Genomic DNA, 23,421 nt, shown 5'->3' on the forward strand with positions numbered 1-23,421 from the left:
GTTTTTCAGCTGGCAAAAACAAAGCCCCCCTCCCCCCCCCCTGCCGCCCACGAGGTGGTTAGACTTCTAAGTGGATAAACATCTCCTGCTCTCTCACAAGTCTGTTCCCTAGCCCACAATTGGGATCTAAACAGAAGCATGTTTCCATCCAATACCCATCCCATGCTCGGGATCTAAGCAAAAACATGTTTATCTCCACCGCACACCTGAAAGGTGAAACTAGCACCTATGGAAGAGTAAATCAGGGAGGCAGACAAGCGACCGATAGTGATTGTAGCATGTATAATGCCACAGTAACTGGGAAAGCTATAGCTAGCTAAAGGTTTTCGACCTCAAACTGTGGAAAATATCATTTGCCAAGAGATAGTTACCAAGACACTAAAGGTTTCAGATATCAAAGGCACAGTGCCTTGTGGGAAATATGGACATTTGAAGCAAAATTGTGAACAAGATCTCTCTAACAAAACTGTTTTTCTAAATACAAGCCAAAAGGGTCTACGCTTCCAGGGGTGTACAGGCGATGTGGCAAGGTCTGCCGTCGGACCAGCGGGTGTAAGGTTCAAGAGAGAGAGATCCAAGGCAATGTCTTGCCTTTGGGAAATGAAACATTGGGGGGTGGGTAGCTCAAGGCACTGCAGCAAAAGTATGAGCCGTTTGCCTCCCGTCAGGCAGAAAATAAGAAGCAAACAGAAAAAAACTCAATTAAGTATCGCAGATCTAAAGCATTGTACTCTAAGCAGAGCTGCCCTCGACTATAGATAAACATCTTACACTATCCCTAAAAATTTAATGCTATAAAGTATCTACTAGAGTTTAGGGTCCTTTGCCTTCAGGGACAGTAGGAACGGTCTTGGGAAAGAGCAGTTTAATTTCCAAAGGATTCATTGTGCATCCAGAAATTACAGATGAATATTTCAAAAGAGAAATTAAAATAATAGCTTATGTAAAAAGAGAGATGTGATTTAACACAGGTGATAAGACTGCTCAGTTGTTACTGTTTCCTTACATCAAGGCAAAGTCCTTCTCAGTAGGAAGAACAAGAGGGTTTGGAAGTACAGAAAAATGTGTTCTGGTCAACAGTTGTGAATGATCAGAGGCCAAAATTAAAGTTTCAAGTAAATCACACTGAAATAGAAGGTTTAGTGGATACAGGAGCTAATGTAATATTTCATAAAAATCTTGGAATTCAGAATGGCCACTTGAAAATGGTTTATACCCATTTTCTGGGAATTAGAAAGTTATCTTAGATAAAACAAACTGTGTGATGGCTTCCATGTGTGAGACCAGAAGGTCAATCAGGAAAGTTAACGTCTATGTGGCTGACATAGGCATAAATGTATGGGGATGAGATCTACTTCAGCAGTGAATTGTGCCAATTAACATTCCTTCAGTCCACAAAACAATCCCTAAAGTAAGGGGCTAAGTGAAAGATGCTTCGGGGAAGCTTTTGAAAAATGTCATCCAGAACAAGCACAGACAGTGCAGGTGGTATAAAAACAGGACACCACAGGGCTTGAGTTTTCAAATTTATCGGGGGAGGGGCACTGCTGAAATGATACAAATGGCCCTACCCTTAAAATGGTTGACTAACAAGCCTGTGTGTGTGGAACAATAGCCCGCGCCAAAAGAAAAATTACAGGCCCTTGAGCAGCAGCTGGAGGAGCAGCATGGAGAAGAGTCGACCAGACCATGGATTTTCCTGTATTTGTTATAAAGAAAGGCATCAGGGAAATGGAGGACCATGAACTGAGTAATCCAACCAATGAACCGTTACAGCCTCTAATTCCTTTACCTTTATTACCTACAGCATTGCTTAAAGACTGCTTTTTTTTACAGGTATACCACACAATCTTACAGGACAAGCTGTCGTCCTGTAAAGATCTAATTGCACCTTAAAAGAAATGCTTATAAAACAAAAAGGAAGAATAAAGACCCAAGGGACAGACTAAATAGTGCTCTGTTAACTTTAAATTTTCTGACCTTTAATGAGAAAGGAGCCACAACAGCTGAGAGAATCTGAGTTATAGAAAAAACAACAAAACAAAACCCTGGATTAAATCAGCCTATACACTATAAGGTATGTTAAAACCAGAATGGAAGACCGTGAATGTTTTGTGTTGGAGACCTTGATTTGTTTGTATTTCCACAGGAAATGAAAAGCTGTAACATCAAAAATAATAAAGCTCAGAGTTGAGCAGGAGAGGTCTTTTGAAAACCCGTTAGTGTCCAGGGCTGGAAAAACTGAGTCAGGTGAATATAGGGTTAATGATTGGGGCTAGTCTGTCAACTAAGGTTTCTCTTTATACATAAACAATATGTTTAGGGTCAGAACAAGGAATTCTACTTGGGTTTTAACCCCAGACCTCTAGACTTAAGGCTCAGTGTCTTACTAACTAAACCACCTGAGTTCTCTAGTCTTCCTGCTGCCAAAGCAGGGCCTGAGGAGTGTCTTTTGTTGCTTAACAACAGGTGGTCTTAATTACAAAGCTAGTTCAGGACAGCCAAGGCTACATAGAGAACCCCTATCTTGGAAAAAAAAACGCAACAACAAAACAAACAAAGAGGGCTAGAGAAATAGCAGCTGAGAACAGTGGGTGTGGTCACTGAGGACCCAGGTTCCATCCCCAGAAGCAGCACGGAAGCTAACCGTTTGCCGGAACTCCAGGCCCGGGCATCTCCTGCCTTCTTCTGGCCTCTGCTGGTATGGACACAGTCACATGCAGGCAAACACTCACATATAAAAATTAAAAATAAAGCTTAAAATATAGAATCCTATACAGTGATGTCACAGCCTTGAGACAGACCATAGTCAGGGTTAGCGAACATTAACTCCTGGTCCTGCATGGCCTTCCTCTGAGCCAGCCTGCTGAGAGGCTAAAGCAGCCTTCTGTAGGGTTAGAATACACCAGCCAAGCTGTTCCTCTACCTGCAGTGTCCACAGTCCTGATAGGAGACTTTCCTTTGATGTTTACTGAGTTTGTGTTCTCTGTCCTTTGTATATGTGAGAATTGTGGCACTGACACATCTATCTGTTAGGTCACATACATCATGATTGACAGGGTTGACTTTCAGCTAAGACCTTGTGGTACATGATGAACATCCCAGAGGCGTTTCTGTCCATCAGCCTTATAATTTACATCTGTTTCTGCATGACTCCAAGCCAAGAATGCTCCTGAATATCTCTGCTTTCACACTGTGACGACATTCAGAAGAGGCTTTAACTTAGCTTAGGATAGGGACACCTGTATGTCCCATCCAGACTCCCTGAGCCAAGGCCCAGTGCTTCCTGTGTGGAAGAAAATCATTGTTTTTGGACACAATTCCCATGTTCTCCTCTCCTGCCACAGAAGGAAAATCCTCCTCAGCTCTTCTGTCTCAGCTGCTGTGATGGCTGCTCCTGGTAGTCAACCTGACTGCATACGGAATAGAATAAAACCCAGAGTTGGGTAGTGTGTGTGGGGGGGGTTTCTTAATTATAGCTTTTGAAGTGGGAAAAGCCCTTCTTTAATTTGAATCGTTTGAGGTGCTAAGATCCACCTCTAATCTAGGCCACAGCTTCTGGTGGCAGCCTACATATAAAAAGAACACCGAAGGTGGTAGCTCTTTCTCTTTGTCTGCTTGCCCTACCTCTGGTTAGCGAGTTCATTTTTTCCTGGCATCAGAGCCTCTTTTTTTGGAATTCTGAAGACCAGTTGAGATATCCAGCCGCAGGGACCGAGCCACTCACTACTGGCTTCTTCAACTTTGCCCTCAGTAGTCAGCCACTGCTGGACCGGTTGGTTGGACCTCAGCCGGTGAGCTATGCTAAGAAATCCACTTTCTGTGTATATAGAGATTCATTTCCTCAGGTCTGCTCATCTAGAGCACCGTGACTCATACAGCTATGTTTGTTTTCTTGCTTTCCACCTCCCCACTGAGGCAGATGTGCCGGCTAACAACAGTTCTCCACAGTGTTTGTCATCTGTTCCCTGCTTTTTGTCCCAGGCATGTCCCATGCCTCCCAGGTAAAAAGTAGCTGCAGTTTACCTAAACCCAGCATGAAGCCAAAAAACTTGGGGACCTCTGGAAAAGTAGGCAGCGCTCTTTACCGCTGAGCCATCTCTCCTTAATATTCTGAGAACCCTTCCATTCGTGAGACAGACTGATAACTCCAATACAAGTTGAATAATGTGGTCACGCAAGCTATCCACCTTGATTCCAGGAGGAAGAAGAGGAAGTGCCTACCCAGCGCTACAAGGCAGATGGGTAGGCTATTGTGGGCCAAGCACACGTGCTACTGGAGTGCAAATCTCTGCACATCTGGAAACGGTCTGGCCCTGGACTAGAAGCCTGGTCCTGGAAACACTGTGCTGGGTCCCTTCAGCGCACGCTAAGGCTGTGGGAGGTGCTCATGTCACTCAAGACTCACTGGCCAATCAGGGCCTCCAGGCTGACCGGCCAGTAAAAGAGGAGGCGGGTTCTTCCGGGAGCAAAGCTGCAGGTTCAGCTGCGTTGCTGAGCGGGCTTGAATCATTGTTTTCATGTGCTGTGATCAATGCTGCTGGGTGCTGTTAGGGGCGCTCAGGCAAGCCCCTAAGTCGCGACATGGTGAGCATGTGGCCGCTGCCCACAACAGGGAGGAACAGCTGGGCGAGCAGCCCGGGCTGGGTGGGAACCGGTGGCCTCCTGTGAGGTCCGTTGTGGTCCTAGTCACTTCCTGGTCCAGGCGGTGGCCTCCGAACCACTTCACTATGGGGGCTGCATCCGCGCAGAGCATTTGCGGCACGGGCCTGTGTGGGGAAACGTCCTGGCGGGATGCCAAACTTATTCAGGCCTTGATTCTCTAGTATCTGCTACTAGTTCCGCCCTTAGCATTTAATATTTAGGTGTAAGATCCTTTTGGAGTTAATCGCATGGAGGTTGTAAGCAGCATCTCACGTGTTGGGTAACACTTTAGTATTAAGCTGTGATGCAGAAGAGTAGAATTGATGGTGTGAAGGATTTACCGATGCTTAGGCGATAGTAAGTCACATCAAGTGGAATTCAGCTGAGGGAGGACGGCCTCTGACACGCCCCACAGATAAGTCGCGTTTTAACCAGGCCTGTTAGAGATTAGGATGCTAAAATACACAGGTTAGTTCACCAGGATTGTCCAGAAACATGGCTCCAAACCACAGCAAAGGAAACCCTGATTTACAACCAGCCACCAGGCCGGTCCCCATATCAAAGAGCGGGCCTCTAACAAGCTGCTCAAGGGGGCATTGCAGGGTCACAACGGACATTAAGGCCTGGTGTGCGTTTAAGGTCCAGTTTTCTTCTTGAGAAAAGCACAGTTCTGCCATAGGGGCAAGACTACACCAGATGACGACTCTTTGGACTGGCCTGACCAAGGCTTTCTCTGAAGCCCTTAGGTATGGAGAAGGAACATAAATCCTTCTCAATCCCAGGAACATGCTTGGCCAGTAACAGCCTCGGGCCTAGGCCGTAGGAGCTTTCATTGAGGCCACGATGTACTGAGAATACTGAGTCTGCTGTAGGGTTGGTCAGTAGTGTTCTGAAGATCCCCTGTGTTCCCCTGGTGCAACATTGTTTGTCCCATTGTGTGATAGTTCCTGCTGAGTTCATAGATGTCTCCCATTTCTCCCTGTAAGTAGCAGACAAGATGCTATTCTTAAAAAGTTTACTTGGTCTAAGACAGAGCTTGGGCAAGACCTCCCTGCCTCAGCTTCTGTACTTTCTACCTTCTACTTTTCCTGTCTTCACATTGGGGCCTCCAACTCAGGACCCTGCTGCTAACGAAGGGCCTGCTGATTCAGGGCACCGGTGTACCTAAGAAATAATTCTGGGAATATCTTTGCTGTGTAAATCTGTCGTAGTGGCCAGAGTTGCAGTCTCCAGTCCATGCTTAGATTGTTCAAAATGTAACCAAGGGCCTGAACCTAAAAGAGACTTAAGGGGGACAGCACATGTGGGGTGTAAAGCCTGTTCTCTGGCCAGAGCTGAATTCATGCTGTCATTAAAGAGATTTTTCTTAATTAATCTTCTAATCGTGTGCGTAGTGATGTCTTGCTGGGACAGCTTATTAATTCTAGGACAGCTGAATTTTCAGCCTTTTAGAAAAATGTTTCTGGGACAAGCTATGTTGACAAGGTCGCTTTGATCCCAGTCTATTGCTCCCCAGAGCAATGACTTTACTTTCCACTGATGAAAAGTCCTAAATTCTTTAGTTAAAGGGCACGACAGTTTTAAAATTACTCATTTGAGTCATGCAATGAACTGTCCATTTCAGTAAGAGGAAAAGGATGTGCACGTGGCTCATGGAATCTGCCATCAGACCAGAGCAGGAGAAACAGTTCGCTGTGTACACTACAGGGTGACGCGGGTTAGGCAGTAGCTAGATCACAGATTGAAGTTTAGCTGAGGAGTCACCATTAAGTGTCAGGACCTGATTGAGGCAGGGTGAGTGATTTTGTAATTTCCCAGCATGTATGATCTCATGCATGTGAATGAAAGCAGACCAGATCAGATTAGTGGGTATAGAGTTTGGGGAGGTAGTTTGAGACCGTGAATACTGAATTTCCAGTTATGGGAGTGTCCTATTGGGGTATGTGCAGTCCTCACTGACGCAGTTAAGTCAGATGAGAAATTTGAGATAGGCCTTTGGCTATATTTGTGTGTGCCAAGTTGCAGATCTCAGCAGCTAACTTTGCTCACAGGGGCAAGGTCAGACATTATCTTCTTAATGCTGATTCCTCTACAAGGGAATGGCCTGATCTTTTTCACAGTCAGTATAGTTATACATTTTTCAATTACATTTATCTTTTTTAAAAAGTATTTTTTATCTTTTTAAAAATATTACCTTTTAAATTTCATTTTTTTATGCATCACTGCTCTAATCTCTTATTTGTTTCTATTCTCCAATGTTTCCCAGTCATTAAGAATCCCATTCCTTTTTCTCAAGGGCTTTCTGTTAGGATTTTGCTTCAGTCGGCCTACCTGTGATGTTATTGCCTACCTGTGATGTCATTGCCTACCTGTGATGTCATTGCCTACCTGCCTTGGGGGCGTGGCCCTGCCCAGGGCTATATAAAAGGGCAGACCCTCCTAGAGGCTCCTGGCTCCCTCTCTCTCTGCTCTCTCTTACCTCTGACCCCTTACTCTCTCTTCCCTTCTCTCTCTCTCTCTCTCTCTCTCTCTCTCTCTCTCTCTCTCTCTCCTCTCTGGGGCACCCCTCCCCCCTTTCCTTCTCTCCCCATGCTTATTTAATAAACCTCATATAATATCTGGCATCTGGTATCTTATTATCTTATCATCTTAAATAATCATACAACTTTCTCACTTGTTTCTGTTTAGAGCAACGTTTCCTGTAGCTCAGGCTTGCCTTATCCTGTGTAATTAAGAATTGCTTTGAACACCTAATCCTGCTTCCGTTGCCCTGTGCCTGGAAGACAGTCCTGCAGCTCCTTTCAGGCTATGCCCTGAGTGGTCAGTGAGAAAGAAAAGACACCAGTGAATGGATGTCCTCCAACCTCCCTGTTTTTTTTCTTTTGGTTTGTTGTGGGTTTTTTTGTAGGAATTGCAAATAAAGAGGGGCCTGTGTAAGAATTCAGTTCACTGACCAACTTTGAAGCTCCTGTAGTCACAGCACAGAAAGAACGGGGAGTAAGGGAGGTGAGAGCTTTCCTGCTTTGACAGTAGTTGGCATTAGCAACAGGTGGGTAGTCAGGTGATCAATTTTCTGTGGCCTTTCTGGGCTGTCACAGACCAGGGCAATCACGAATCATGATAAGGAACTGAGCTTATTCCTAGGAACCAAATATCTTCTCAGTGTATTTTCCATGCACTTGAAAGTAGATTTAAAAGATGTATCTGAATTCTCGTGCACTCTGCAGTTGTATTTGTGGTGGCCTAGATTTTAAAATAGCTAAATTCTCATTTGCTGAGGACTAACAGGGCACCTCAGGAGGACAGTGTGCTAAATGAGTGAAGACAACAGCAAAGGTTAAAGGGTCATACACCTTCAGGGACTCTCACAGTCAGTGCTCATTGGTCACAAAGTAGCCTGGGAAGTGCCAGTCAATGGCTTCTTTCTTCCATCTGAGTTTAATCTTTCATGCACCCTCATTTGTCAGATGGATATGAGAGCCTCAGCCATCTTGTCTACACTACACAGAATCTAGCTGAAGCAATCACCTTCAAAAGGTTTTACTAACATTTTTTAGTTGGTATGTGGGGAAGAAAAATGAAACAAGCGTTTGTAGCAAGGGTTGTTCTAGAGATGATAGGCAAATGTGCTATTATACTGTCCTGTAAAAACGCAGGAAGTCACTTTATTTGGATGGTAAGAGAGCCTTCTGCCAGTAAGTCACACTGCATGAAAAAAGTAAAACTGGGGTCAAAAACCCGACTGGTATGTTTTGTTTGAATTTAAATAATGACAATAAATTATAGTTGAATAAAAATGTAATAATCGTAAATGAGTGGCGCATCTCTTTGTCTTCTGATCAAATAACCCTCCTTAGATGGTGATACTTTTATTTTTGCCTTGGAGAATGTATGTAAACATTTAGCATTTAATATATCTGTCTAGGGCTGGAGAGATGGCTCAGCAGTTAAGAGCACTGACTGCGCTTCCAGGGGTCCTGAGTTTAATTCCCAGCAACCACATGGTGGTTCACAGCCATCTATAATGTGATCTGATGTACACTGTAAACATAATAAATAAATCTCATATATATGTGTATATATATATATATCCATCTATACATTTAAGGTATTATATGATTAATGTAGCAATACTGTATAGCATTACATATCTATTTCTGTTATTTGAATAGTTATTCAAATATTAGTTTTCCTTAAAGGGAAGTAGCAGAGTTCTCTTTGGGAATTAAATGATCAGGAATTACAGAGATAATCCCAAAATCCACAACAGTGAACGCTAACACAAGAAAATGACCGGTGTTTGTTTCTTGCATGATGTATATTTGACATTGTTGAAAGCAAAACTTCTTGGTATCCTCTGGTCCTCTGAGCCCCCAAGGAGCTTGCACAGCGACGGAGCCTGGAGGGCTGGATGAGCACGGTGGGTGGGGGTCGCCCCATAGCCTCCCCTCCCCCACCCCACCTGCGCTCTCAAGCAGACAGGACCCAGGTTCTCACCCTGTCTTCAGGAAGAGGCAGCAGGAAGGGAAGCCAGGGCTTGGAAAGTGCAGGAAGCAGCTGCGGGAATCACCACAAAAAGACAGGAGCCAAACTACGGTGTTCTAATCCTAGTGAAAAGGGGAGTCTAAGCTAACCCAAAAGCTAAAAGACAAAAAGGGACCAAAGGGTAAGAAGGAAGGACCAGAAGGGACCAGAAGGGACCAGAAGGAGGCAAAAGGAAGCATGAAGAAGGCAAATGAGAATCTGGGGTTTTTAAGACCTGATAGTTGTAAAAATATCCCAGGATGTGGCTTCTGTTTACAGTAAATATCTGTCTTGAGATCCTTATCTCTGGAAGGGGAAATAGCCCTTGGTAATCTGGAGGCGGCTATGAAGTTTTTTGTTTGCTTGTATTTTGTTATTGTTGTTATTGTTTTGTATTTCGGAGACAAGGTTTCTCTGTGCAGCCCTGCCTGTCCTGGACTTGCTTTGCAGACCAGGCTGGCCTCAAACTCACAGAGATCCACCTGCCTCTGCCTCCCGAGTGCTGGGGGATTATAAGCATGTGCCACCACGCCCGTCTTCCATTAAAAAAAAAAAGACTTATTTTTTGTGTATACAGTGTTGTGTCCACATGTGCACCTGCAGGCCAGAAGAGGGCACCAGATCTCATCATCTTTAACCTCTGAGCCATCTCTCCAGTCATGTATCCAATTTTTTAATGGAATATTTTGCTTTTTGAGCTTCTAGTTTCTAGAGTTCGTTTTTGTTTTTGTTTTGTCTTTTTGAGACAGGATTTCCCTGTGTAGCCTTGGCTGTCCTGAACTCTCTTTGTAGACCAGGCTGGCCTGGAACTCACAGAGATCCACCTGCCTCTGCCTCCAAGTGCTGGGAATAAAGGCATGAGCTACCACGCCTGGTTCTAGGGTTCTTTATATATTTTGTATATTAGGCCTCTAGTGGTTATGGACTTCCTCAGGCTCTCTCTTTGTCTGATATGCTGTGTCTTTTGCCTTACAGAAGCTTTCCAGTTTCGTGAGGTCCCATTTATTAGTTGTCGGTCTTAGTGTGTGCGCTATGGGTGTTGTGTCCATATGGTTGTCTCCTCCTGTGCCAGTGCATTTGGGGCTGTTCCCCACTTTTTCTTCTGTCATCTTCAGTATGTCTGGTTTTATGTTGAGGTTTTTGATCCACTTGGACTAGAGTTTTGTGTAGGGTGATGAATATGGGCCTATTTGCAATTTGTTAAAGCTGCTATCTTTTCCGCATTGTGTATTTCTGGATTCCTTTTTTAAAAATCACCCATCCATCCATGGTTGAAATTATGTCTAGGTCTTTAATTTAATTCCATTGATCAACATGTCTGTTTTTATGCCAATATCATGCAACTTTTTTATTCTCCCTGATTGTTTTGGCTATCCTGGGTTTGTTCGTTTGTTTGTTTTTTTCCCTCCGTATAAAGAATCATCATTTGAGTATCTGTAAACCATCTTGTTGAATTTTGATGGGACTGTGTTGAATCCGCAGGTTGGTTTTAGTGGGATGGCCATGTTTACTGTGTTAATGCTGCATGAACATGATAGATTTTTACGTTTTCTGACATACTCTTCATTCTCTTCCTTCAAAGACTTGACACTTCCATCATAAAAGTCGACTTGCTTTTGTAGAGTTACTCCAACATATTTCATATTACTTGAAGGTATTGTGAAGGGTGTTATTTGCCCAATTTCTTTCTCAGGCCATTTGTCATTTTTATACAGGAGTTACAGAGGAGGGCTGCTGTTTGTGTGTTTGTTTGTTTGTTTGTTTGTTTTGTGTGTGTGTTGTTTTGTCTTGTTTTGTTATTGGAGTTAATCTTGGATTCAGCCATTTTCCTGAAAGTGTTTATCAGCTGTAGGAGTTTAGAGGTGGAATTTTTTGGGACCATTTATGTACACAATTGTATCAACCATCTACCAATTAGGATTTTTGACTTCTTCCTTTCTGATTTATATCCCCTTGGTCTCCTTTAGTTGTCTTTTTGCTCTAGCTCGAACTTCAAGGACTATATGGAAGAGAGACAGAGAGAATGGACAGCCTTGTCTTAGTCCTGATTTTAGTGGAATTGTTTTGAGTTTTTCTCCATTTAATATGATGTTGGCTATAGGCTTGCTGCAAATTTCCTCTTTAATGTTTAGATATGTCCCTTGTATCTCCAAGACTTTTATCATGAATGGGTGTTGGATTTTGTCAAAGGCTTGGTAGGTGCCAAAGGAGATGATCCTGTGTGTTTTTCTTTTTTCTGTCAGTTTATTTAAATGGTGGGTTACATTTACTGATTTTTGTATGTTGATCCATCCCTGCATCTCTGGGGTGAAGCCTACTTGAACATTGTGTGTGATCTTTTTTGTTTGTTTATTTATTTATTTTGGTTTTTCGAGACAGGGTTTCTCTATGTAGCCTTGGCTGACCTAAAACTCATTCTGCAGACCAGGCTGGCCTCAGTAGCCTTGGCTGTTCTAGACTTGTTTTGTAGATCAGGCTGGGCTAGAACTCACAGTGATCCACCTGCCTCTGCCTCCCAAGTGCTGAGATTACAGGCGTGAACCACCATGCCTGGCTTGGTTGGCAGTCTTATAATTCGTTTTTCTTTTTCACTAGGGGTTATAGGTTTGTTTAAATTGATTGTCTAATCTTGCTTCTCTTCCTCGGTGATGCAGATTTAGGCCAGATTAAACTAGATTAAAAGTAGATGAAGGCAGGTTTATTAGGAGGCAGCTCTCTAGTGGGTTCACGAAACTCACAGGTGAAGGTCAGTGCGGTCTCACATCTAGGCTACAGCAAAGGGGTTTTAGTTGTTCCAGTGAGGAGTGATGATGTCAGCTAGGAGCTGGGATTGTGTCCATACATGGTCAAAATCTGAACCCCTGGGCAGGCACTCCTACTCCAAGGGGGTGGGGGAGACATTTTTCTGTGCTGTCAGGGTTGAGGTAAGGAGGGAAGAGCATGGGTTCCAGTCTAACCTGCCAGCCTCTTTGGGTGTAAGGTTCAGATTTGGCTGCCTCCTGCTGCAGAGGGTGCTGTGGGGTGGGAGAGTCAGGGCTTGGTGAGTTTGTGCTCAGCAGGAGGTTTGGTTGATGGTTACTCAGGAAACTTTGCAAATCTGTTCTTGGAGAAAGAAAGTGGAAGATTCAAGGTGCTAGGAGAAAAAATAGATTAGTATCATTGGCCCAAAGAACGGGGCTAGCCTCGTGAAGAATAAGTCAAAAGGATGGAATGGGGATGTGTCCTGCTTTTATTGGCTGAGCTTTTTGTTTGTTTGTTTGTTTGTTTGTTTGTTTGACAATTTGTGGAATCACTTGATCCTGTGGTCCACCAGGCCAGACTTGGCGACACAGTAGTGGCACCTCCCCCCCCCCCCCCCCCCCCCCGTAACATGGAGGTGTCACCTTTACCAGTTGCAAGAAGGTCAAGGTCTCTCTAGTTTTGTAGGACCATTGAAGCATATAATGATATTACTAACTTTACACAAAGAAATATGTTTAGACTGTTAGCATTATCATTGTTTGTAATCTGTATTGAAACCCATATTGTAGAAAAGGCAATAGATTTATACCTTTGTGCCTAGTAGAGTGATTTTAGGTGCAGAGCACAAATAGTCTTAATATAACAGCAGCGCATCAAGGGGAAGGAATCAGAAGGTTTTTTTTTTTATCTTTTTTTTTTTTGGTGACCCTCCCTGCCCCTGGGGATCATTTGCTGATATCAGTCAGTCCTCAAGGGGAAATGAGAGCAGGGCTGACAGACCAGAGGTTCAGAAGCCCCGAAAGTACAGACAGAAATGATGACACTCTAACTGTAGAGTAGGGAGGGGTGGGACATCCATGGTGGCAAAGGCCAGGGCCTGTAGGGCTAAGGTACTGAGATGCCTCATTAGCATGGATGCACTCCAGGGATCCCAGGAGCTTGCTGAACTGGTTCTTTTCCAGAGAAGGGGATTTGGACCTATGATTTCCCTGCAAGAAAAATGAAAAATGTAAGGTCATGGACTCTTCCTCTCTGGTTTCAGCTCAGTGCTGTTCCAGCCATCTCTGTCTGGCAGAGTCAGAGCCCCAGTGAGAAATTGTGAGAGTCCACTGCATAAAGCTGTGAGGATGGAGCCGAGTTGCATTTTGAGACCATGAGACGTTGAGATACCTAAGCTGTGAGACACCTGCCCTGGAGAGCTGCATACAGACAGTGGAAGTATGCAAAGTTGCATGGGTGCGGCCATCTGAGCCCCGTGTGTCTGCGACAGAGTCAGAGATGCAGGGCCTAGGGAGTCGTAAGCATGACGGAGATCACGCACTCTGTAACCACTTCAGCAGCGAGTTCACCTTTACTCAGGGAGAACAAAGGCTACACCCTTTGTGGGATGGATGGGTGGCTTCCAGGATAGGTGTACATAACTGGTTGGAACTGGGCACTTTAAGGATGCTTGCTTTGCCTTAGGCAGCATGTGGCTCTCATACGCACAGGAACACTGTACCTGATTATCCTATAAGTGCAGGGAGGGGAGAGCTAGCAGGGAGCTGGGTCAGGGGCCTTATATCAAATGTGGCTAGGAGCGTATAGTGTATAATACTGGGTGAATAAGATGACCCCTAACTTTTCCAGTTAAAATATAGAGTTTAGAATATACTCACCATAAAAGACTACCCATCTTCCAACACACACCCTGTGCAGCAGACTCGGGCATGTGTCTATTTGCAGGCAGGGCACGGACAGCCGGTCGCTTTATTAAATGCCGGCAGACAGCCAGTGCCAGCCTACACTGCCCCATTATGGTGCACTGCACACTCAAGCTGAAGATCCTCAGCCCTCTGAGTTGAATAGGTGGCTTCTGGTGGAGAGCCAATCCACGCTCACGTTCTCTTCCCCGCGGTACAGGAAGCTGTGTGCAGCTCCCTCCCTCCCTGATTCCTCCTTCCTGCACAGAGTGGGGAGTCAGTGGCAGCAACCCCCACTCTATGCGATGGACATATAAAGCAAGCTGCAGGTAAGTACCTGGCGTATAAGACAACCCCCAACTTTGGTGCTGATTTTCTGGGGTTAAAAAGTCATCTCATATGCTGAAAAATACTCTCCAGATGGAGTCAGGAAGACAGCTGGAGGGCCTGCTGGGGAGAGGGAGTCCTTACAACATTCCCTCACTCTGTACACAGGCCTCTCTATTGGAACGGAAGGGGAAGGGGTATCTGTTACAGTATTTTGTATCCGTTCAGCCTACAAAGCAAATAACTGACACAGGGAGACTGAAACGTACTTTAAAGCTGCCAGCACTTCGCCAGGCAGAGTCTGAACTGATTCTAATCTACTCGTAAACTAAACAAACTGCTCTAAACCTTATACATATATTCCAAGCACTTGCCACTCTGACCCCTGGCCTGGTCCTCGTCAAGTGCCCAGCGTCCTCCTCCAACCGTCAAAAAACCTCATCCCTCCCTCAACCATCAAACTTTCTCCTCCCCTCTAGGAAGTCCCGCCTTCCACTTCCTGTCCTTCTGCCCAGCTGATTGGCTAAACAGCTCTTTATTGACGGTTGATACATTCACTCAGCATTCCTCCATAGGTATCCCGCAGGATTGTATGTTGGAAAGATGTAACTTGTTTGCTGACCTTACACGTTGTGGCAGACAAGAGACTGCCTTGAAGGTCAAGAGAGTCTTTGGATATTTGAACAGTGTAGGGGCTCTTACAGACTATTAAGATCATTAAAGTTAGAATGAATGCATTTTCATCATTGGATGACCATGTGTCTACAGTGGCCAAGGTCAGAATGTAGTTGGTTTAATTTAATTAAAAAAAAACAAAACCCTTCCAGATAGGATGACGTCTTTGAACACCTGCCTCTCCTTGGTGGCTTTCTTTGGGGGAACTGTGGAAGGTTTTGTAGCAACCTATCTAGATTCCTTAGTGGAGATGGGGTTTGAGTGTCTGGAGACTCTACCTATTTCCTGTTCGCTATGTATACTACCTTGTGGTTGAAGCTGATCAGTCAGTTCAGTTTCCTTCCTGTGCTGTCATGCCCTCACCATGATAGACTTGTTGTTATTGCTGGCTGGTTGTTTGTTTTTTCAAAACAGGGTTTCTCTGTGTAGCCTTGGCTGTCCTGGACTCAATTTTTAGACCAGGCTGGCCTTGAACTCAGAGAGATCTGCCTGCCTCTGCCTCCCCGAGTGCTGGGATTACAGGCATGTGCCACCATGCCTAGCTCTATTATAGACTCTTAATCACATGAGATACAGTAGAGGCAATTGTTATTCAATGGCAAGCTATTTTTTAAAAAAGATTTATGTATACAATGCTCTGCATGCATGTACACCTGCAGGCAAGAAGCAGGCATCAGATGTCATTACAGATTGCTGTGAGCCACCATGTGGTTGCTGGGAATTAAACTCAGGACCTATGGAAGAGCAGCCAGTGCTCTTAACTGCTGAGCCATCTCTCCAGCCCCCCAATGGTAAGCTATCTTGCTAGGCTGACACTTTTATATTTTTAATTTTTTTTTTTTCACTTTGAAGACAAAGTCTCTCTGTGTGGTCCTGGCTGTCCTGAAAACAGGTATGTAGACCAGGCAGGCCTTCAATTTAGAGGTCCACTGACTCTGGCTCCAGAGTGCTGGGATTAGATGGGGGCCAACATGCCTGACTTGTATTGTTTTTATATTGTTAGTTAGTGGGCCTGGGATGTAGGTTTTTGTTGATATCAAGCATATGCTGTTGTGCTGTTCTTCATCCACATCTTGAATTTTGAAACGTGGAAGTGAGTGCATTCTGCTTCTCAGGGTGGCGTGACTTTCATACTGCCTGAGCTTCTTGAGTCATTGCAGATGTGTGACAGTCCTACCTGTTGAGTTTTTTCTGAATATTTTTGAATAAATATGTGTATTTTGCCTGTATACATGAATATGTGTATCATGTGTTCCTGGTCTTCACAGTTGTCAGAAAATGGCCTCAGAACCCCTGAACTTGGAATAATGAGTCGTTGTGAGCCCCCATGTAAATACTGGCAATTAACCCCAATTATTTTCAAGACCAGCAAGAGCTCTTAACTGTGAACCATCTCTCCTGCCCTGTGTTGTTTATTTATTATCAACATTTATATCACTAATATTTTCATCTGTCCATTTATAACCATTTAAACATGCATTCTTTTCAAATAAAATCTTATTAATGTTTCAGTTTAACTTGGGGCACTTCAAGATACAGAACGGGAATGAATGCATAATTCTTTGTAGGAACTTCAGTAATGATTTCTGAGTTCTTTCTATCTTTTTTGTTTGTTAGACTGATTTTTGTAGGGGAGTCAGAGTCTTAATATATACCCTTGCTGTCCTGGAAGTTGTTACATAGGCCAGGCTGGCGTTCAAGACAAGGAGATACATCTGCCTCTGCCTCCTAGGTGCTGGGATTAAAGGTGTGAGCAAATACACTTTCTGTTTGCTTATCTCTCTTCTCTTCTTCTTCTTCTTCTTCTTCTTCTTCTTCTTCTTCTTCTTCTTCTTCTTCTTCTTCTTCTTCTTCTTCTTCTTCTTCTTCTTCCCCCCCCCCTCTCTCTCTCTCGGCTCTTGCAAGCCTGTATCTTATTCAAAGGAGTAAAGATGACAGAAGTGAGCCTCATTATTCAGTTTCCTTCCAAAACGATCTGTTGATTACATGAGAACTTCTGTGCCAGGAAATTAGTGGAGGAAGCAGCAGAATCATATGAATATGTTGTCATAGAAGTATACATTTACAGTGATATCATTGTCCTGCTTTCTGTTGTACACATGTACGGCATATTTTAGGATGCAGTGACCTATGCTGATGTGCATGTGAACTTCACTTGGGAAGAGTGGGCTTTGCTGGATCCTTCCCAGAAGAGTCTCTACAAAGATGTGATGCTGGAGACCTACAGGAACCTGATGGCTATAGGTAAGACTGCGAATTTTCTTTCACTTTTTAAAATAAGGGGAAATGTTTCTTTGTTATCATGCTCTTCTGTAATTTCAATTGAAAATGAGGAAGAATGAGGTGAATAAATCAGGCATGGTTCTAAGATTTGCTGAATATAGTAACTTAACTTTTCCATAATTTCCAATAACATATTATACACCTTCTGGTCCTGTATTTTAGGCTACAATTGGGAAAACCACACTATTGAAGAACAGTGTCAAAGATCTAGAAGACATAAAAGGTAATTTTCATGTGCAAACTGACACAGTTATGCCTCTAAAGACATTTTAATGTGCCCTGGAAGTTTAAGGAAAAGCAGCAATGTAACAAAGTCCTGCTTTGGGGCCTGGCATGGTGGCCCACGCCTTTAATCCCAGCACTCAGGAGGCAGAGCCTAGTCTACAAAGCAAGTCCAGGACAGCCAAAGCTAACACAGAGAAACCCTGTCACAAACAAACAAACAAACAAACAAAAAACAACAACAAAAAACAAAGTTCTGCTTTAAGTGCAGCGATAATTGTTACATTCTCAGCAGACCAGGTAGCTCAATGTCAGGATTCTGACTTGTTTTTGTAAAACACTCCTCTAAAAAAGAAGACGAGGACATTACTGTTGCCGTACTTTTAACACTATTTTTATTTTTCCCTACTTCATTCTAATTCCTTCCAACACCCCAACACCAGGTAGGGGAGAAAGAAGGTTAGTGGGGAGGGGGTGTAGTTTTCCTTAGCTGCTTCCTGCTGTTCAGGGTCGTTGGGTTCCTTGGGGCGAGTCTAACCTTCCTTTCAGATATCTTCACTGTCTCGTCAGACTGCCTCAATAGCAGCTAGGAGCAGCATAGGGGAAGCCCAGCAGCCTTCTTTCTCATAGTCTCCAGTCTGTCTTTGGGTCTAGCTTTTATCCTCACTCACAAAGATCATGCCTCCACACATGTCACCTGCCCTTCCACAACAGATAACTCCTTAACAGTTGTCACCATTTGAACCTCAAACTCACAGTGATCTGCCTGCCTCTGCCTCCCAAGTGCTGGAATTAAAGGCTTGCATCACCATGCCCGGTGTGATAAATGGGTTATTTTAAGTTATGTGCTAATCAGGGAATGAGGCTGACTATATCACCTAGGTATTTGTAAGCATATTTTGAGTTTCATGAGTCCTTACTCCAGGAGCTCAGGGACAGGAAGGAAATCGCAGCAATGTAATAGTGCCCAACACGGATGCCATCTGTTAAATGATTATTAATATTGGTTCATAAAATTAGTAAGGCCACAGTTATTTTTTAACTGGTTGTTTCTCCAAATAATCACACAGAGAGACTATAATTCATTTGAATAGGCTGAGCACAGTGCTGGGCATAAAATATAATCAAATGCCCCTAGCCTATCTTCTTCCCAGCCTGTAGCTGTATATTCTTCCCAGTCAAAATTCTCTGAGACTTGCATTTATATTTTTTTTCTGGAATTGGCTCTTTTCTCATCATGCCTCTTGGACCTCCCCTCCTCATGGCCAGAATTCTCCTTTCTCTGTCTTTATCCTCTTCCTACTGAAAAGAGATGTCCCACCCTGTTCTCTCTAATGCCCACCTACTGGCTGGGCAGTTTTATTGGCAAAGCAGAGAACAAATGGTGAGCATGTTTACACAAACTTTAGACAGGAGATTTTTAGAATAAACATCACAATGCTATGTCCAGACTGAAACCAGACAGTGGGTTAGAGAAGTCAGCATTTGAATAAGCAAGAGTAAACTCCACACAGTGCATATTAACATGCCAAAATAGAGAAAGGAAAGTATGAGCCATGTAATAAATGCTTTTACCATCACAGATATTGTCAAAGACAAAAGGACCCAATAATGAAGAACACCAGGAATGTAAACAAAGTGGTAAATTCTTGAGATCTGTTTTCCATTAAACTAAAGTGTAAACTTACTTTGTACAAATAAAAAGATTCAGTATAATGAAGGTTGTAAAGCTTTCACATGTGCCAATTATCTTTGCAGGCATGAAAGATGTCATACAGGAGAGAAACCCTATGAATGTAACCAATGTGGTAAAGCGTTTGCACGTCAGAGTCATCTTTATAGTCATGAAAGAATTCATACAGGAGAGAAACCCTATGAATGTAGTCAGTGTGGTAAAGCCTTTGCACAACCCGGTAATCTCCAAATGCATATAAGAACACATACTGGAGAGAAACCCTATGAGTGTAACCAGTGTGGTAAAGTCTTTGCAAGTCATGGTCATCTTTATAGTCATGAAAGAATTCATACAGGAGAGAAGCCCTATGAATGTAGTCAGTGTGGTAAAGCCTTTGCACGTCACAGTGGTCTTCAGTATCATAAAAGAACACATACAGGAGAGAAACCCTATGAATGTAACCTATGTGGTAAAGCCTTTTCAAGTCACAATGGTCTCCAATATCATAAAAGAACACACACTGGAGAGAGACCCTATGAGTGTAACCAATGTGGTAAAGCCTTTGGAAGTCAGAGTCACCTTTATAGTCATGAAAGAAGTCATACTGGAGAGAAACCCTATAAATGTAATCAGTGTGGTAAAGCCTTTGCAAGTCACGGTCATCTTTATAGTCATGAAAGAATTCATACAGGAGAGAAACCTTATGAATGTAATCAATGTGGTAAAGCCTTTGCACAACACGGTAATCTCCAAATGCATACAAGAACACATACTGGAGAGAAACCCTATGAGTGTAACCAGTGTGGTAAAGCCTTTGCAAGTCTCAATCATCTTTATAGTCATCAAAGAAATCATATAGGGAAGAAACCCTATGAATGTAATCGTTGTGGTAAAGCCTTCACAAGTCTCAGTCATCTTTATAGTCATGAAAGAAGTCATACAGGAGAGAAACCCTATGAATGTAACCAATGTGGTAAAGCCTTTGCATGTCAGAGTCATCTTTATAGTCATGAAAGAATTCATACAGGAGAGAAACCTTATGAATGTAATGAATGTGGTAAAGCTTTTGCACAACATGGTAATCTCCAAATTCATATAAGAACACATACTGGAGAGAAACCCTATGAGTGTAACCAGTGTGGTAAAGCCTTTGCAAGTCATGGTCATCTTTATAGTCATGAAAGAATTCATACAGGAGAGAAGCCCTATGAATGTAGTCAGTGTGGTAAAGCCTTTGCACGTCACAGTGGTCTTCAGTATCATAAAAGAACACATACAGGAGAGAAACCCTATGAATGTAACCTATGTGGTAAAGCCTTTTCAAGTCACAATGGTCTCCAATATCATAAAAGAACACACACTGGAGAGAGACCCTATGAGTGTACCCAATGTGGTAAAGCCTTTGGAAGTCAGAGTCACCTTTATAGTCATGAAAGAAGTCATACTGGAGAGAAACCCTATAAATGTAATCAGTGTGGTAAAGCCTTTGCAAGTCACGGTCATCTTTATAGGCATGAAAGAATTCATACAGGAGAGAAACCTTATGAATGTAATCATTGTGTTAAAGCCTTTGCACAACACGGTAATCTCCAAATGCATATAAGAACACATACTGGAGAGAAACCCTATGAGTGTAACCAGTGTGGTAAAGCCTTTGCAAGTCTCAATCGTCTTTATAGTCATCAAAGAAATCATATAGGAGAGAAACCTTATGAATGTGATCAGTGTGGTAAAGCCTTTGCAGAACAAGATAATCTCCAAATGCATATAAGAACACATACTGGAGAGAAACCCTATGAGTGTAACCAGTGTGGTAAAGCCTTTGCAAGTCATGGTCATCTTCATAGTCATGAAAGAAATCATACAGGAGAGAAACCCTATGAATGTAACCAATGTGGTAAAGCCTTTTCAAGTCACAGTGGTCTCCAATATCATAAAAGAACACATACAGGAGAGAAACCCTATGAATGTAACCAATGTGGTAAAGCCTTTTCAAGTCACAGTGGTCTCCAATATCATAAAAGAACACATACTGGAGAGAAAGTCTTATGAGTGTAGCCAATGTGGTAAAACCTTTGCAAATCAGTCTTCAAAGACATAAAAGAATTCATACTGGAGAGACCTTATGAATATATTTACTATGGTGTTGCCATTGCACATTTTTATAGTCTTCATCATCATGAGAGACTTCATGATGGAGAGAAATTCTATGAATGTAAGGAATGTGGTAAGGCCTTTGTGTTATGGGTCTACTGAAATCCAACACAGCTCAAACACCAGGTTAATGCAAATGACAAGAATTTATTGTAATGAAGCCACTATGAATTGATTAGAGCCACATAACACACTCAGGAGCTGAACTGCGACACACATACGCCTCTACCCCTTAGACAGAATGTTACATAGCTTTTAAGCTTGAAAACCGTAAACATCTATACTCTAACTTGTAACAGCTACATTTTCCCACCAATCAGGATTTAGGAATAGGGGCTTTTCTTATGTATGTTAACTGGTACAAAATGTAGGTTGTACAGTCTAACCAAACATATCCATTTGTTCTTTTATGGCTAGGAACAGGCATTATGTTTGTGGAGCAAAAGATGAATAATAGAAGTCATGTTTTGGGGACAAATGATGAATAAGAGAAGCTGGGATTATGTTTGGGGGACAAAAGATGAACAGAAGCTGGCAAGCTATTGAGAAGTCCCCGGCTCCCCTAGGGCCTGGGAACTTGAACTTATTTTCAAACTATGAATAAATGGAGGTTGTATTGGTTGGTTTTGTGTGTCCATGACGCAAGCTAGAGTTGTCAGAGAGGAAGAAGCCTCACTTGAGAAAATGCTTCCATGAGGACCAGCTTAAGGCATTTTCTCAATTAGTGATCAATGAGGGAGGGTCCTGGCCACTGTGGGTGGTGCCATCCCTGGTCTGGTAGTTCTATAAGAAGGCAGGCTGGTCAACCCACAGGAAGCAAGCCGATAAACAGCGCTCCTCCATGGCCTCTGCATCAGCTCCTGCCTTCAGGTTCCATCCCTGCTTGAGTTCCTGTCTTGACTTCCCCAATGATTGACTATGGTCTGGAAGTGTAAGTTGAATAAACCCTTTGCTCCCAACTTGCTTTTTCATCACGTTATTTCATTGCAGCAATAGAAACCCTAGCTAAGACAGAGGCTGATAACAAAAAAGCAGTACTTAAGACAATATTTTTGTTTTTGCTTGTTCCGAACATTTGCACATCACAGTCATCTTTGAATATATGAAAGAACACATGTTGGAGAGAAACTCTACAGATGTAATCAATGTGATAAATCCTAGTGGTAGGTTTCTGTTTTCATATTTTCACAAATTGCATTGAGATGTTGTTTGTTATCCAGCCTGGCTTGGATGTCAGTAATTAGTCAAGGCTACATTTGAACTCTTGGCTCTCATGTGTCTTCCTCCTGAGTACAAGTCCAAGGGTAGAAGATGTACCCCAATGTGTCCTGTTTTGTCAATACATTTTAACAATGTGAATGTTAAAATGCTTAATAAGAGAGACTATAAGAAACATTAAGTACCTCATATGTGTAATCAAAGCAGCATTTTCATCTCTCTGGTAGAAATGTAATGAAGTAGGATAACGAGCAATCGAATGTATACCTCACAACATAGCTCGATTGGTGTGGACATGGATATATTGTTTGCTATTCCATGCTTCATGTTCCCATTAGTTAGCATTTGGTGCTTCATCTTTTTTGGGGTGGGGGTGGGGGTTCAGACAGGGTTTCTCTGTGTGGCCTTGGCTGCCCTGGAACTCACTCTGTAGACTAGGCTGGCCTTGAACTCACAGCGATCCACCTGCCTCCCGAGTGCTGAGATTAAAGGCGTGCGCCACCATGCCTGGCTTGGTGCTTCATCTTGATGTATGTCTTTAAGAGAATTATCTAGAGATATCAGATAATGTAACAGCAATGAGATTTATTCATTTTTAATTCTGTTGTATGTGTGTGTAATGTAATTATAGGTTTTTAGGCAATGACATATGTGGAGACTAGAAGACAACTTTGTGGTGCTTGATTTTGGCCATCTTTATATGATTATCAAGGTCAGGTTGCCAGCTTTGCACATCACAGACATTTCCTACTGAGCCATCTCACTGATGCTCAAATATGATTAGCTGCAACATTACACCAGTAAAATATTGTCTTATTTCTTATTGTAAACATATTGTCATTGATGGATGGCATAAAGCAGGACAATTTAAATAATAAACCATATTTGCAAATGAAAATGATATACTGCTATCTTTTGGGGGGGGGTGTTAATTTATTCGTAGCAGTAGAGATTTGCTCTTACACTTTCTCAGAACCACAAATGGATGCCAGAGAATTGTCTCAGTGGTAAAGTTGATCACTACTGAGCCTGATGACCTGAGTTCAATCTCTGAGA

The 23,421-nt window shown here is 42.9% G+C and overlaps 1 protein-coding gene across 3 annotated transcripts; it reads left to right on the plus strand.

Annotated features, from left to right (window-relative positions):
• Positions 1-4,449: 4,449 nt before the first annotated feature.
• LOC311579586 (uncharacterized protein) lies at positions 4,450-22,106 on the plus strand. 3 transcript variants are annotated; one of them, XM_084750302.1, is made up of 5 exons: positions 4,459-4,587; positions 14,046-14,140; positions 16,931-17,057; positions 17,259-17,319; positions 19,077-22,106. In XM_084750302.1, the coding sequence occupies exons 3-5, from the start codon at positions 17,024-17,026 to the stop codon at positions 21,043-21,045; spliced, it is 2,064 nt and encodes a 687-aa protein (XP_084606428.1). In that variant the 5' UTR covers positions 4,459-4,587; positions 14,046-14,140; positions 16,931-17,023; the 3' UTR covers positions 21,046-22,106. The 3 variants fall into 3 exon arrangements, with proteins under 3 accessions (XP_084606427.1, XP_084606428.1, XP_084606429.1); XM_084750301.1 differs by lacking the exon at positions 14,046-14,140 and having other exon boundaries at positions 4,450-4,587; XM_084750303.1 differs by lacking the exon at positions 17,259-17,319.
• The last annotated feature ends 1,315 nt before the right edge of the window (positions 22,107-23,421 follow it).

Source organism: Acomys minous (assembly GCF_964271855.1).
Source record: "Acomys minous genome assembly, chromosome: 12".
In the NCBI taxonomy this organism is placed as follows: domain Eukaryota; kingdom Metazoa; phylum Chordata; class Mammalia; order Rodentia; family Muridae; genus Acomys; species Acomys minous.